Source organism: Ammospiza nelsoni, chromosome Z (genome assembly GCF_027579445.1).
Source record: "Ammospiza nelsoni isolate bAmmNel1 chromosome Z, bAmmNel1.pri, whole genome shotgun sequence".
Classification (NCBI taxonomy): domain Eukaryota; kingdom Metazoa; phylum Chordata; class Aves; order Passeriformes; family Passerellidae; genus Ammospiza; species Ammospiza nelsoni.
This window is the reverse complement of record NC_080669.1, coordinates 85,964,786-85,981,126: the sequence shown is the minus strand read 5'-3', so window position 1 is coordinate 85,981,126 and position 16,341 is coordinate 85,964,786. Positions and strand designations below refer to the sequence as shown.

The following is a 16,341-nucleotide window of genomic DNA, read 5'->3' as shown; positions in this document are numbered from 1 at the left end:
GAGGCTGTGCTGAAACTGCATCCCTGGAGGGGATTCTGCAGGGCACAGAGAGCCCCAAAACAGAGAGGGCAGGGAGCTGCTGCAGCCAGTGCAGAGGAGGCCACGGAGCTGCTGCCAGGGCTGGAGCCCCTCTGCTCTGGAGCCAGCCTGGCACAGCTGGGGCTGTTCAGCTGCACCAGAGAAGCTCCAGGGACACCTCAGAGCCCCTGCCAGGGCCTCCAGGGGCTCCAGGAGAGCTGCACAGCCCCTGGGGACAAGGCAGGCAGGGACAGCACCCAGGCAATGGCTCCCACTGCCAGAGGGCAGGCACAGATTTTGGCACATTGGGAATTAGGAATTGCTGGCTGGGAGGGTGGGCAGGCCCTGGCCCAGGGTGCCCAGAGCAGCTGTGGCTGCCCCTGGATCCCTGGCAGTGCCCCAGGCCAGGCTGGATGGGGCTGGGAGCAGCCTGGGACAGTGGGAGGTGTCCCTGCCCATGGCAGGGGGTGGAATTGGAAAATCTTTAAGGTCCCTTCCAACGCAAACCAAACTGTCCTGGGATTCTGTGACAGGCAGCAGCCACTTGTCACTGGTATCTGTACATCCTCTGGCTGCAAGGCTACAGGGGAAGTGTCAGTCTTGCCCTGGTCTGAGATAAAAGGAAAGTTTTGCAGCCAAGAAATCACTTAAACATTCTGGAAGTACAAATTAAATGTGTTACAGCAAGAAACAGTGCTGAATTTCAGCAACTGTAACCCAGAATTTACAAGCTTAATTTGTAGATGTGACAAACAGCAGCATATTTGATGGAAGTAGAAGGAAAAAAAACCCCAACCAATCAATATTGTTTAAATAATACACTCTATTTTATTTTGTCTTAAAATAGTTTAACCTTTATGCTACAGACTTGTTTCAAAAAACAGAAGGTCTCATCTTGCACCAAAAATATATATATTTATATATATATATATATATATATATATAACACTCTGTTTTATTATTATTTCTCTCCAAAGACCATTAAATACTAGATGGAAAATGAGAACTAAATAGTGAGTGTCGAGAAGAATCGAATTTTATTTTTAACTAGAGCCGCACATTTTAAACATTTATATTCCGAGCAATGATTTGTCTTCACTACAGAAGATTCCAAGCTCACACTCCAGCAATTCAGGAAAACTGCTAAACCCTGAAGGGCTCGAGCCAATGCACACTGAGGTCGATGGGCAGCCCCACACCGACCCCAGTGGGTTCTGCTCCAGGCCCCAAGTGCATTGGTTCACAGCCATACAATGGCTAACTTCTCTCTTTCCTGCTGAGAAGAGCAAAAACCACCCAGGCACGTTTTTGCTCTTTTTACAAAGAAAAAAAAAAAAAAAACCCAGAAGTTAAAAAAAAATTAAAAAAAAAAAAAAAAAGGAAATAAAACCAAACTATTTCCCACCTATATCCAGTGATTGCTTTTTTCAGATCACTAGCCTTGAAATTTGTTAAGAGAAAATACATAGTGTTTTAAATAAAAGAAAACCTGCATCGGACTACCATACATGAGCTGTTTAAATAAACACAGTGCACAGTTGGAGGAAGTTTGGTTAGGAGGCAGTTGTTTTTATGTACACGTGGAAGTCACATCATATACAAACTGAAAACCAAGGAGAGATCGTTTGCATTTCTCACGGAAGGGCTGCAGACGGGGTCCCTGCAGCTTTCCTCACAACCACTCCTCAGGAGACTCTGTGAAACGGGAAGCAGCAGCCACAGGAGGTGGCTGTTCCAAAGTTACCTTTACAGCAGGAGTGTGAGCCCACAGCTGATGCAAAGATGAGCAGAAAGGATGGGCAGAGCAGCACGGGGCCTCTCCCTGCTGCGGGGCCAACAGGACCCATCCATGCTCCCCTCCCTCCCACAGAAAGGAATTGGTCACTGAAAACACCACAGGTATTTCTCTGGCCATGCAGGACACTTATGTTCAATGTTCTAGAAAGCTGGAAATGGGAATATCAGTCCTTACCTAGCTGTTGTGTAAAGTGCAGCATGAGCTGTTCCGCTTATGGAAGAAACAGATGTTTGTTACTAAAGATTCCCCCCTGCTGGGCTGTTTTGCCTTTATGTGACAACACAGGTAACTCTAATTTTTTATTATGCCCACAGATAAAATTAAGGGAAGCCAAATAAATTTTGAAAACCAGCCAGTACAAAAGGAAAGCAGAACTTCCCATGTCCTGACCACCATTGTTCAGCTTTAAATAGTGAAAAATCTAATGGCAGAGCTGTACAAAATTCCCAATAGAAACATCTGGAATATGAAGGAATGTTTCAATTGCACAGTAGACATTTAAGGTGAATAATATCATCTTGTCAAAGTTTAATCTTTGGTTTTTGCCTTGGGAAAGGCTCAAAATGACAGATGAGGGGCAGGAATTTCCATGTACACCACAGAAACTGCAGCCCGCTAAAGTGAGTTGTTCCACTGATTCTGGTAAATATTCTGGTAGAAGGTGTTTCCTGAATCTTGGCATTTCCAAAACTAGCAGGAGAGGCATGATTGAAAGCCAGGGAAATGGTGCAGATTATTAATTTAAAACAAAAAAAAGTTAAAAACCACAACCTTAGTTTGTGACCCTGATCCTGCAACATCTTTCAGGACAGTTTTAAGCACTTGAGTGGCCCCACCAATTCCAGGAACAGGTCCCAGCTGACCACCCCTTTGCCAGGCTGGAGCTTTGGAATCTGCTTGGGATTTGTTTTCTGTTTTCTGAGATGGTGAATGACGCAAACAAGCAGCAGTAGAGATGGGGACTGTGAGTAAAACATTTAATTCCTCTTCTTCATCTACTCCAGGCAAAACTCAGATAGAGGTAATAATAATAATAAGCTATAATTAAAAAGGAGATGGATGCTGGGCCTTTTTATTACCTTTTCCTGTGCTTTTGCAATGTTTAGCTGTTCCTAAGTCACTACTATTACTATTTTAGCCATTCCAAGCTGTGGGAATTGACCAGTGAAACACAGTAGTCAAGTGGACAGAAGACTCAGCACTGAAGAGTATAAACTATAAATTACTTTGAAAATAAAAAATGTTTTAATTAAAAGCTGTTCAGTGCATTTTTTATGGGCCATTTGCATTAAAGACAATCCCTCCTGCTGGTAACATAACCAAATCAGTTTGGGTAAAAATACTCCTGGCCCAAATTTTGGAAGTGTTGAATAACCCCAGTTCCACTGAAATCAGTGAGGACACAGCATTTCTCAAAATCACTGATGCTCACACAGCAACACACTAACTTCTACTAACAAACTCAAGATACTGATAAATTAAAAAAGTCCTGGAGTCGGGAGGTGGGGAGCGTGGCAGGACGTAAGTTTGCACGCAGTTATTTCGTTAGGTGTACACGCACACGTTAGTAACTGCAGATGTGTTTTAAATTTGGTGCTGTTAATTCTGGGCGGGAATCCTCCTCGGAGAAGGCAAAACCCTTTGAAGTGATACTGAAATCAGACTACATTCCTGTGTGGAGGTGGAGAACCGCCGTGGGTTTGGGTTTCTTGGTGCCAAGGACGGGGCTCTGGAGGTGATGGTGTCACCGCTCTGTGCCAGGGAGGGCGGGAGGGGAGGGGGCAGAGCACAGTGACACGGCCTTACAGGAGGTATTTGCGCCTGGTGTCCTCGTCCAGAGTCAGATCCACCACTTCTGGGGGCGAGGACCAGTTCTGCTGGGGAGCCACTGCTGTCCACGGCTGCGCGGGCTGGGCGCTGCCGAAGGGCGAGCCGCGCTTCCAGGAGGCCACGCTCTGGATCACCCCTCCCCTGGGATGCACACACCTGCACGAGGAGAGGGACACACACAGCCTCAGGGACGCTGCTCAGCGCACACAACACACCCCCTCCTCCAGCTGCTTGTTGTCTGGTTAGCACTTCCCTCTCCAAAGTGGACTCTCCACTTGTAGAGTCTGCGGCATCTCAGATGCCCAGTGAACAAAGCTGGATTTAAATTTGGGGATTAAATTATTCCAAAGGAATGCTAGTGAGTGTAATGTGATCTGTCACAGACATCTTTTTATGAAAATCCTTTCCTTACGATTTTTTCCTCCTGAGAAGCTGAGAGGCCTAAGGAACAAAAAGGTAAACAACAATTATCTGCTGCTGTGGAATGCAACAGGTGCATCTGTGATTGGTTTCATGTGGTAGTTTCTAATTAAAGGCCAATCACAGTCCAGCTGGCTCGGACAGAGAGTCTGGGACAGCTGCCTTTGTTATTCATTCTTTTCTATTCTCAGCTTAACTAACCTTCTGAGATGAAACTTTTTCTTCTATTCTTTTAGTATAGTTTTAATGTAATATATATCATAAAATAATAAATCAAGCCTTCTGAAACATGGAGTCAAACCCTCGTCTCTTCCCTCAACCTGAGACCCCTGTGAACACCGTCACAGTGATCCTCCTTAAAAAATATGTGCATGCATCCCAAGGATCTTGAGGAAGCCTCCCCCACCATGTGTAATCCCATGCACAGTTTCCTGATGCGGCTTTACCCACTGGACTTTCTAAAAAGAGAAAAATCTGCAGTGAGGCTGCCTATGAGAAAATGAAAAGTTATACTGCAGTATTAAATCAAAGCCATATTAAAACAAGGAGGTAATGATACTTACATTACAATAATTGCAAAAGAGATCTTGCTAATTATGTTATTACAGTTGTTATGCCTGACTTTTTTTTCTTTTGGTCTTTTTAACTGAAAATTACAAACACTCTGGGAAATGCTCACTGACAACAGTTCAGCCCCACTTCAGCAAGACATTTAAGCTTTAAGTGACTGCAGCCAACGACACTAAAAGGTGTATTTGAAGATAAGGCTCCAGTGCCCTGCTGAAGCACGATACACAGGTACCTTCCACACAGCATTTTTACCTATTATACCCATAGTAGATACATGACAAATGAGTCTCAGGTTAAGAGCAATTATAGAAAATAAATGCAAAATGAAAGGTAGAATGATTCTGTGTATGATGAAGTGATGACAGGAATTTATTAGAGGCTTTAGGATGATCACTCAATTTTAAGCTGTAAATCCTACACAGGCATTAATAAAACTTGATACCTAGTGATCCAAAAATTGTTTTGCTCTTGCAAGCACTGGTAGTGGCTGCAGCTCCTCCTGGCTGCATGGATAAACACGAGGTGCTCTGGCTGCTGGGGTAACCTTTTCCCATTTCTTTGTGAAGGCACGTGTATTTCAGGAACTCCAATTTCCTGCACTGATCAAATATCCCTGACATTTACGTTTTATTTATTCCAATTTACGTCCGTGCTATTTATTTTCTCAAAAACTACTTAAGTTATGCTCAGCTCTCTTGGTTCTGGTTGGAGTTTCGTGAAATAGAATAAAAAATCTCATTCTCTGAGCTGTAACTTCTCTGAATATAAATGTCTCATTGCCTTCTCAGATATGCTGCTTGGGTTTAGATGTGATGTTCAGAATAGCTCTTTTATTACTTCTTCTGTCATAAAAACACATACTTAAAGTATATATCTACAAGGAATTAGCAATAAGATCCTGGAAGTCTAAAAAATGTATGGGATTTCTTTCCTTTAAAGCTCACTTTTAAGGAGAAGTATTTTTAAGCTTAACTGGTAAGAAAATCTTGTAGGCAGAGCAAATTAAATATGATGTTTGGTCTCAGGAACTGTGGTGCACCATTCTGAGAACAGTCCTCAAGTGTTTAGGCAAAGCTAAGACTAACTTTTCTTCCTGAAGATTATGAAAACAAGCCATAAATTATCTCATAAAAAAAGATACCTCTGAAAAGTAAAAGTGTTTATCCTCAAACTAGTCACACAAGCAGCCAACAGCAAAACATTGAGTCAAACATGGTTCCAATCTACAGCTAAGGGAAGATATCAAGTAAAGGCAATAAAAAATACAAAACACCTCCTAGGAAAAACTGGAGGAAAACTGGTTTATATACATGTATGATTAAAAAAAATTCTACTGGTGAAAAATTAAACAAACTGAAAAATATGACTCTGTGTCCTAAGCAGATGCCAAGGAATATCCCAATGATGAGAAACAGCACCAATTCACTCAGAATCTGAAGAACTACAAACCATGGACAAACTCCAGGGAGTCACAACTCACACCAGACATGGAATAGGGAGCATGATAAAAACCAGGATCCAAACACCACACTAGCTAAGTGTGCAGAAATTACTGATCAAAAACCTAACTCCTGTCCAAACAACAACCCTGCCAGAAGCCCATCAATACTTCATAACTGCAAGCCTAGACCTGCAAGAGAAATAAAACTCTAAATAGGATCTAAACAAGTGAAATGTGTGAGTGAGTATTCCAGGGAGGCAGTAAACACAGGTCTGCAGGAGATGGGTACAGGAACAAAGGAAAGCACAGGAGAGTGCTTTTAGGCTGATTTGCTGAAATCATTTCAGTTCTTATCTACTAAAACTCATTTTAAACAGCAGCTCTGCATTTAGCTCATGTTTGCATTCCCACAGAGAGTGAGTGTTATTGAGGCAGCAGCATGGAAAGCTTTCACAGAGGGGCAGAAGCACAAGGGTGCTGTGTGCAGCGCTGCACAGACTTAGAGCAGCAGCGCTGAGGGTGAATCCACACCCCTCACCACCAGCACAAACACCCTCCCAGCCTGGGTTCTGTGCATAAACAGCCAGGAGAGCTGCTGCCTAAGGAACTACCATCCTCCAAAAGAGCTGGCCATGCAGGGACCTTCTCACTGCTCCAAAAGCTAAGACTAAATCCGCTTTCTGGACATGAAAATTTCCTTTTTTTCACAGCCAACAGCACTGCTCTGTGCCCACATTATCCATGAAGTTTCCTGCCTGGGAAATTGGGTCCTGAACACTTTGTTTCTTCTTTCCTCAAGGAAGATGCAGTAAAGGGACAAGGAACTCTCTTCCATGTTCCTCACACCCTTTTCTGCCTCCAAGCACCCATTAGGCAGCAGAAAATTTTGGAAGCAGCTTGTCTGTGTACTGTTTTAACTTGGTTTTATTCCACCAAATTCACACTCCACACTATTAGAAAATGTCAGTTTTGCTTAACTGCTTCATAATATTTTAAGCCAAGGAAAGACTACAGACTAAAAATGATGAGTAACATAAAAATAAATACCTACCAGGGAGAACAGCTGCACAGGTTTCTGACTGAGAGAAAAACCTCTGGCACCCTTACCCTCATCTACTTTGACCTGTCTTGAAATAAACCCAAGATTCAAAATTATCTGATTTTTAACCTAAAGGGGATATTTTATGACATTAGCCATTGAAAAACTTATAGTATTTTTACCCCTAATGACTAATTAAATAAAGTGGAAGCTGTTAAAAAAAACTTAATATTTCAAAAGGAAATAAGAACCCACACAAAGATTTTCACTTAGTTATTTGTATATTCGTGTATTCCATTAAAATCTGAATTTCTGATGTATGTACACTTAGTATCTCAATATTTGGTATTTTTATACCACACATCTTTTAGCCAGTTACAGTTTGATATTGAAACACAACTTTAATCTGAATAACTATCAAATTGGTCACTTTCTAAAGAAAAACACATTCCAAAATCACCATGACCAGCAAAACAGAAAAAGAAAAGGGCAATATTGCTGCCTTTTGGGCATCACCCATGGATGGGTAACTAGAGAAGCGATGGTCAGTAGTTTTTTCTTTATTGATTATGGTATCACAGCCATTCTGATAAAATGAAATTAACATTAGAGCAAGAAACAATAATTCATACCTGGCATGTTCCTGAACTCCAACAATCTCCACTTCGCTATCAGAAGAGGCAATGTTAATTTCTTCATTGGCCTGGGCATTGCCACAAGAGGTTTTGTCACCTGCAAGGAAGCCTGGATCCAAACGGCCTAGAGATGGGGAAAATGGGAATACAGACAGTGTTTAGCAGCTTACATGACCCAGAAATCAGCTGGAAAAGGAGATTCCCAACCTAACAAAATACCAAGTTTTTAGACCAAGTTTTTGAACTCACAATTAATCACCTGATACAGGAAAATCACTGGGTTTAGCCAGTGTCAGCAGCTCTGGTGATGGTGCTGGCACACAAATGTGAACAAAGCCTGACTGTTGCACCAAGAACAACCAGAATTTACAGCTGAAATGTTATGGCAGTCAGACAGACTCTTATGATAAGAGTCAGACTGTCCTAAGCCTCCTTGACATTAAGAAACAAAACAATCTAAGCAAACACAATGATACCTATAGCAAAAAAAAGTCAATAAGCTGGACAGAAGCATCCACGCATCAAGGAAAATTGATTTATTTCTTTAAATAAAAAACAAGGGGAAACTGGTCAGCAAAAAAACACAGCAAACCCATCCATTTCTGGCAGTGCTGATTCACACATCTGCTCTAACATTATTACAAATACTTGAAAAGAAAAAGTGGTTTTCTCCCATATGCAGCAGGCTGTTTTTTCTTTACAGTTCCTCAGTGACATCCAGTTTGTCAGTCAGTCAAACCACAAGCCCTCTCTAAATACTCACAGCAAGTGTGGCACATTTCTGCCTTTTCTGCCAAGTGCTGCTAAGAAGGTTCTTCACCCCAATTAGTGAATGTGTTGAGTCATACAGGATAATACTTACATGGGAAACACAAAGCAGCTGGAATTACTATTTCTCCCACAGAAATAAAGATTCCTTGAAAAATCAGTTAATTAAAAGATATAACTTCTACCCTTTTTTTTCCCTCAGGAAAAAGAGAAAATTATTAATTCCACTGTCTCTCTTTATCATTAGCCTGAGGGATGCTGGGCACCCTTGAAGTAGCTGATCCTGCCTACTTCTGAAAAACCACTTGGTCAGGTGTACTACACAGGGCAGAGTCATTTGTTAAGCAGGAAATTTGAGAGTAGGTGAATATTTTATGTGTGTCTAGTTTGAGTGGACACCTCCTCAAAGATGAGAGGAGGAGGAGAAGCAATAATGATCCACAGGATTTCAAAGGTGTGTGAAAAAGCAGAACTGATTATACCCCCAGGGACATTAAATGGAAACAGAAGAAATTAAACCTGAAACAAGTGCCTGGGAAACTTTCTAATGAGTGCTTTAAGCACGTGGGAAAGATGCAAGAAAATGGAATCACAGAATGGTTTAGCTGAAAGGGGCCTTAAAGCTCATCCAGTGCCACCCCCTGCCATGGCAGGGACACCTCCCACTGTCCCAGGCTGCTCCCAGCCCCATCCAGCCTGGCCTGGGGCACTGCCAGGGATCCAGGGGCAGCCACAGCTGCTCTGGGCACCCTGGGCCAGGGCCTGCCCACCCTCCCAGCCAGCCATTCCTAATTCCCAATGTGCCAAAATCTGTGCCTGCCCTCTGGCAGTGGGAGCCATTGCCTGGGTGCTGGTCCCTGCCTGGGTCCCTGGGGTCCCTGGGGTCCCTGCCTGCCTTGTCCCCAGGGGCTGTGCAGCTCTTGTGCAGGAGCAGAGACCATGCTGTGTGTGCCACTTTTGGAAAGCCAAGACCCTTGGTGACTGGATCAGGGTTAGCAAGAGAAGGGAACACCTGTGCTGCAGGTACCTGAAGGAGGAATTTCCATCTCAAAAGACAAAAAATTATTGGTCAGCTGAACTTAAAACAAATTAATAGCCCAGACAGTCTCTTCCCAGCATTGCAGTTGAGCTGAACATTTATTGGCAAACATCACTGACTGCCAGAAAGCCCAAAAATGGGTCATGGGTATTTCTTGAAGTGGCTGGGCAGACTGTGAAACATGAAAGGAAAGTGCTCAGAGGCTTTAATTCACTTCCCAGGGGCTTCACATTGCCAGAGGGCAGGACTGGATTGGACATTGAGGAGAAATTCTTCCCCATGAGGGTGGGCAGGCCCTGGCCCAGGGTGCCCAGAGCAGCTGTGGCTGCCCCTGGATCCCTGGCAGTGCCCCAGGCCAGGCTGGATGGGGCTTGGAGCAATCTGGGATAGTGGAAGGTGTCCCTGACCATGACAAGGAATGGGAATGGGATGGCCGTAATATTATATAATATAATAAAATACCTATTAATATGATATCTATTGTTTTACTGCCTAACCACCCTTCATTATTTTGTCAGGGTAATGTCTGGCAAAGGAGCAAAGCAGACCAGCTCCTGAATAGCCCCAAAAACTACCCCCAGAGGTATAAACTGGAGTCCTAAAAGAGCTTCCACATATTACCACAGCTTTAAGTTCAGACAACAAAAAGACAATTAGCAGTAGCAAAACCATGATTAGCAGAGTAAATACTGCAAGAGTAGCTGAGTGTTAATCAGGATTATAGCACAGACAGATTTACAGCCTCTGGCCATACAAATTTCATGCCCACGCTGTTAATTTCTTTGCACAAACATTAGGATGACGCCCAAAGTGATGTTTTGTTTGCCCTATGCCACCAGGGCTTGCAAAAGAACCCCAAATATTTGCCCACGCACAAAGATGTGATAGTGCAATAAGATTTTTCAATTTGATAGAGCTGCTGATGTTGCTATTTTCCCATGGAAATACATTCCTTTAAGTCTGCTAAACAAGATCCTGGCTGAAGATTACACTTGTGAACCAGATGCAAGATCTGAAAATTCTGCTTTCCCAATGTGCAGCCCTACAGCTGGCAGGAAAAGGGCAGCACTGGCAAAGGTGCAGTCAGATGTGTTCTGAGGCTGCAGGGAAAGGTGTATGCAGAGCAAACAGAGATTCATCCTTTCAGCTGCTGACACAGCCATACAACCAGGACCAAATCCATATCAACATTCCCAGGGACGAAGAAGTCTCTTGATGTTTCCAGTTGTCTTTTACCTGCAAGTCCCCTTGGATATATGTGGAGGAAAGAAAAAAAAATCCTACCTGCACTGCAGCATTTCAAGAGAAAAGTGGAAGAAAGCTTGGTAAGAAACATTACCTTTTATTTCCTTACATTCATTTGGTGTACTTATCCATTAGTGCTATGTAATACAGGTGATTTCAGCTGTTCCAATTGTTTAACAAATCCCTTAATAAAGAACTGGGATTTCTAGAGGTCAAATAGCTATCAGTCAGCTGCTGTCCTGCAAAAAATAGCAGTGAGCTTGGAAAACAAAGGCAAGCTTCAAAAAGGCTGGAACAACATCCAGCCATGGACCACAGAGACAATGATGCACAGAGATTCTCATACTCAAATTGTGCACTTGTAGACTCCATAGTAATGGAGCATCTCTTTACAAAGCACCACCTAATTGTGTTTCTTTAAGCCTTGGAGACAGTGAAAAGCAGCTCAGAGCCTCCACAACACTCCCCATGTGGGTGCCCTGTGGCAGGAGACCGTAGGGAAGCAGCACGAAACACAAACCTGTTGTGCTCCACCAGGCAAGACACATGTGTCTAATGCAGCCTGAAATCCTAACATGGGAGTTAAGAAAAGGAGTGAAAAGGAAGTAAAACATTGGCATAAAAAGCTGTGATAAAGCTGATAGAAGATGATCCCTGCTAACATCCAAAACACTGTCCAATTTTCTGAGTGGTATTGGAAATGCAGATGGAATATAGGAAGAATTAATGATTGTATTTTACAGATACAAAGAGAAAAACAAAAAAAAAAAAAGTTTAAAAAAAACCCCATACACAGGCAATCCCAATCCTGAAAATGAGATTAGGGCCAGTTGACTAGCTGGTGGCATGGGTTGTCATAATCAATCATTCAGCAACAAGATTAGGTCACTTTCATTTAAAAAAAAACAACACTACCAAAATCCCAGATCTAAGCTCCCTGTAGTAATTAGAAGGAAAAGAAGAAGAAGAAAAGTAGTTAAGAAAATTAATGTCAAAAATATATTGCAGGAATATTTGTCAATTTTTATCATTTGTATTTTGGAGTAAATGTCAGACCTTTTTAATAAGCACCTGTCCTGTTTTCTCACAAAACCCACATAGGGAGCTTTTACAGCTGTATAAATTACAAAAACACTGAAAGCAAGAAAGGGAGACCCACCAACTGCACTGCAGGCACAAATGTCAGAGAATTTAAACAAACCTGTATCAGCACTCATTTCATTCAGCAGCCCTCTGGTTCTCCAGGCAGATCCTGAGTCTTGATTTCCTAAAGAATTATTGTGCTCTTGAACTACTGCAGCCGCCAACAGATTGTCCACATTTACCACTTCTGGGTCTGAGTTTGTGTCTGATATATCATAGTGAGCCACCACAGGGGGTCCATCTGCAGGGGAGAAAAGCAACTTGGGTTAGAAACCAGCACAGACATCAAAAAGTACAAATAATTTTTTTAAGGATTAATGCAACATCCTACATGAAGCTCTTGAAGTTACATAGTGGTAAATTGTATGAATTATTAAACTTCAGTTAATGAACACAGCCTGAGATTACAGAGACATTTTGACCTTTGCATACACAGAAAACACAAGTGTCAGAAACACACGTTTATCAGAGTATCAGTTATTTGTCTACTGTCTTTTACATTAACACATAAACATCTCCATATCTGACAAGGTTACATTTACAGTCTTTAAAGGATAAAACCTCCAGTTAAAAAAAACATCATCACAGGACATCAAATTGGGCAGACAAGATATTTATCTAGAGAATTTTACAGAAGTCAAGCGACAGCTTACATTATTATAGGGTTGACTGAATAAAACTAACTTTTTCATAAAACTGATCCAGTGACAATGAATTTAACATTAGGCAACTTTCTTTTCATAACATTTACCTGTCAAGAGCAGGGGAATTTTTAAAAATCGCAATGTTTTTTGGTGTTTGTTGGGGTTTTTTATAAGGTCAAGAATAACAAGAAACAAAATTATGTTTTACAGTGATAAATATGCTTTTCATTCAACATGACTGTCATTTGAATTTTTGGCTACCATAATGAAGAAGAAAGAGGGAGATAAAACTGCTTACATGATTCTGTCCTTGAGGAATAACAAAAAACTTTTTTTTGATCTGTTTTGTTAGCACCAACTAAATTCTTTGTGATGAATGAAAATAACTTTTAACTGGAAAGCATGCTAGAAACACAGGAGGGTCAGGAAAAAAACAGGCAAATTCAAGACAAAGATTGATGTGGAAGCAGAGAGAATGGGTAAGAAATGCAATTCTGAGAGGATGTGAGTGTTTCAGCTCAAATGCCTTGCCCCACCTGCAGCTCACTGACTCAGCATGGATGAAAGTGGTTGGAGCTCGCCCTCCCCAAAGGAGAGGATCAAAACTTTATTTGGACCAAGGCTTCATCCACACAAATGAGCATGAGGCACAAACACAGGCTGGGCCAAGGCTCGGCATCTTTGCAATTCTTTAACTCCAAGGAGGTTCTTGGAGCTCTGCAGCTGAGCATCTGCAGGCCCTTTTATGGGTGTGATACATGGAGGGTACAACTTGTATGGGATAATATAAAATAATCATAAGCTAAGAATGTGTTCAGGAAGACAGGACTTTCAGAGTTACAAAATGACTAATAAAATATTTTGAAGTGATAAAGAATAAAATGAAAAGCCTTAGGAAAAACTGTTTTCTTTTCATAGTTTTGAGTGGCTGTTGAAGACTGAAAGAACATGATGAACTAGAAGTTTCAAATTTACTTCTCTGAAAGGCTGTTCTTCTGAGGTTTTTAGAATGGATTTTGGTTTTAGGGGTTTTTTGGAGGGGGTGTTTTTTAGTAACTTGGTGCCTGAAGTAAAATTCAACTGACTATTTTCAGAAACCCCTACTTTGTGATTAGCAACACAGTTCATCAGAGAGTGACATTTTGCTTAAGTCGTACTAAAGATCAGTTTTGCAACAAGGTATGAAGAAATTCGCAAAATATTTCGGCTCAGACCTGCCTCCAAAACAACAATTCCATGAAACAATGTTACATTACAAACTTAAAACAGACCCAACAAAAATAAATGAGTAGTTAAATGCCAATGTATTAAAGACCAAACTGTTCGCAACGTGAAACGCTGATGATTATGACTGGAACAGAATTCCTGATAATTAACTGGAAGGCAATCTTTGTCTTTTTAAAAGGCAATTACAAAATAATGGAATACCGAGTTCGGAATTAAGCTGGCTGATGTTCAGTTAATTATTTGTGACAGCTGATGATTAAATTACATGCAGAAGTTAGGGCTGGACTGAATCATGGGAGGCATGTTTTCTTTCAGTCTTATCATCAGAGTTCAGCGTGAACATATATAATGTGAGCTGTAAAAATAAACAGTCGAGTGCAGAAGATACGAGGGTCAAGTACAATATTGACTATTTGACCATTTTTTCAACAGGTTATCTAAGATTTCAGGAGGTTGGGACTGTTCCCTCAGGCCTTTGTTTCTCTCGCTTCTGACTCAGACCTCCAAAAGCAGAAGCGAAATTTGATTTTTAGATAGACGTGTCCACACGAGTAAAATTGTATTTGGACAAAAGGCACCAATAGTCTCAAGTCAAAATTGTACCACTCCTACATGTATAATCATGCAAAAATGTATCATCAATGTATATACATGCAGAGTGATATTCTCATCACCTACCCATAGAAATAACTTGTGTGAAAGTCTTCATCAGTAGGAAATACAAGCATAAACTTGTTATCTGTAGCTCCACTCTTGTATCTTCCACACTTCCAAAGAGCACACCTTATAACTTAGCTTAAATTCAGTATACATCAAACAGACAAAAATATTTTCAGTATAATTTATACACTGTAATTATATTTGTCAGGGTAATAGCCACCAATTTAACAATCTGGAAAAAAGAACCCCAAACAAGATGCCTATTTACAAAGCAAGCACAGCAGAGATCTGTTTTTGCAGTTCTCAGCCTTGCCTTTCAGGATCAGATCTGGAAATTTGGAAAGGCCCCCAGCACCACGTTTATCTACACCTATCGTCGGTAAATGACTGACAAAGCCAAGATAATGGCCACCAAACTGCAACAAATCCTCAGATCCCCCATATTTACAAAAAAATAAATAAGCATAAATGCTCACATGTGTTTAAAAAAAATCAACAAAAACCACTCAAAACCAAACAATAAAGAAGTTACCGGCAACAACAACTAGATGGAAGTTGCAGTGAAGGCATATTAAAAAAAATCGTATAAAATCCTCTGTTCCCAAAATCTGTTTCCTTTTCAGGGCTGCATGGAAGGGACAGGAGTGGTTAAATCTGGAAATAAATAATACTTCCCTAGCCAAGTACATGATCATCCAGTGATGTGATGCAAAGTGAATGAATGGTACCAAGAAATAATGACAATTGGCTTCAGCTAGGAAATAAAGTGAAAAAATGCTTTCAGGTTGAAAAGGTAAAAAGGATTAACTACAAGCATAGGTATAATTCATCATCTTTCCTTTATAATAGAGACACTACACATAATTACTGACCCTAACAGGATTTCAAAAGATTAAAAAACAGACATCAAGACAAACCATGCCAGAACCAAGACTTAATGTAGAGCAGTCAAGAGGTTCCCTGGTCAGCAATTTAAAGTATCTACTTTAGAAAAATTACATTTTTTGAGAACCCAAGGTAGCTGGAAGAAGTACATTTCCCTGGTGACAAGCACTAATTCATTTCTAAAGCAATGAATGCTTGAAAAAGGCAAGGCTGAAAGTTAATAAGTACCAGCAGCAAAATACAGCTGTTGACATTTAATGCTATAAGGGGGGAGGGAAAGCCTGCTTTCTTTTTCTCTTCCCCAAAGAATTCAGAGGCAGAGGTCATCACGGGGACAGCATTTCCAAGTGTCCAACTCTCCCTTAATTTACACAGCTCATCACAACTAATTCCACTCTGAACAACTGAATCAGAACTCACATGCACAAAAATCCAGGTCTACACAAATCAATTCTCAATTTCAACTAGCAACACAGAAAATTAAAACACTTCTCATCTGCTACCTGCTCCTTTGCTTTTCTTAGAGCCACATCTCAACAGTCAGCAGCCTAACCCATGCTGTAAGATCCACACTCCTATTATCCCTTACTTCATTATAAAGGCAGCACAAGCAGAAAGGGGAACTCAAGCGTAAAATTTCAGCTGTAGGTTAAAAGCAGCCATTCCATAAGAAGCACTGTCCCTTTGCACTGCACAGCCGGCTTATCATTGCAAAGGAAACACAAGATATTCACTGGCAGAACCTGAGTGGGGAATCAAGTCCTTGAAATCTGTGGAGACAGGCTGAGAGCTGAGGGTGTTCGGGCTCCAGGGACACCTCAGAGCCCCTGCCAGGGCCTCCAGGGGCTCCAGGAGAGCTGCACAGCCCCTGGGGACAAGGCAGGCAGGGACAGCACCCAGGCAATGGCTCCCACGACCAGAGGGCAGGCACAGATTTTGGCACATTGGGAATTAGGAATTGCTGGCTGGGAGGGTGGGC

At 41.6% G+C, this 16,341-nt stretch overlaps 1 protein-coding gene across 1 annotated transcript in view; it reads right to left on the bottom strand.

The window, feature by feature from the left end:
- Positions 1-823: 823 nt before the first annotated feature.
- Positions 824-16,341, bottom strand: part of ARK2N (arkadia (RNF111) N-terminal like PKA signaling regulator 2N) — a 45,131-nt gene continuing 29,613 nt past the window's right edge. Inside the window, exons 3-5 of the mRNA XM_059492664.1 lie at positions 12,005-12,187; positions 7,749-7,875; positions 824-3,802 (exon numbers count right to left, since the gene is read on the bottom strand). Coding sequence (XP_059348647.1) covers positions 3,619-3,802; positions 7,749-7,875; positions 12,005-12,187 — 494 coding nt within the window. The 3' untranslated portion in view covers positions 824-3,618. The remainder of the gene's footprint in view (positions 3,803-7,748; positions 7,876-12,004; positions 12,188-16,341) is intronic.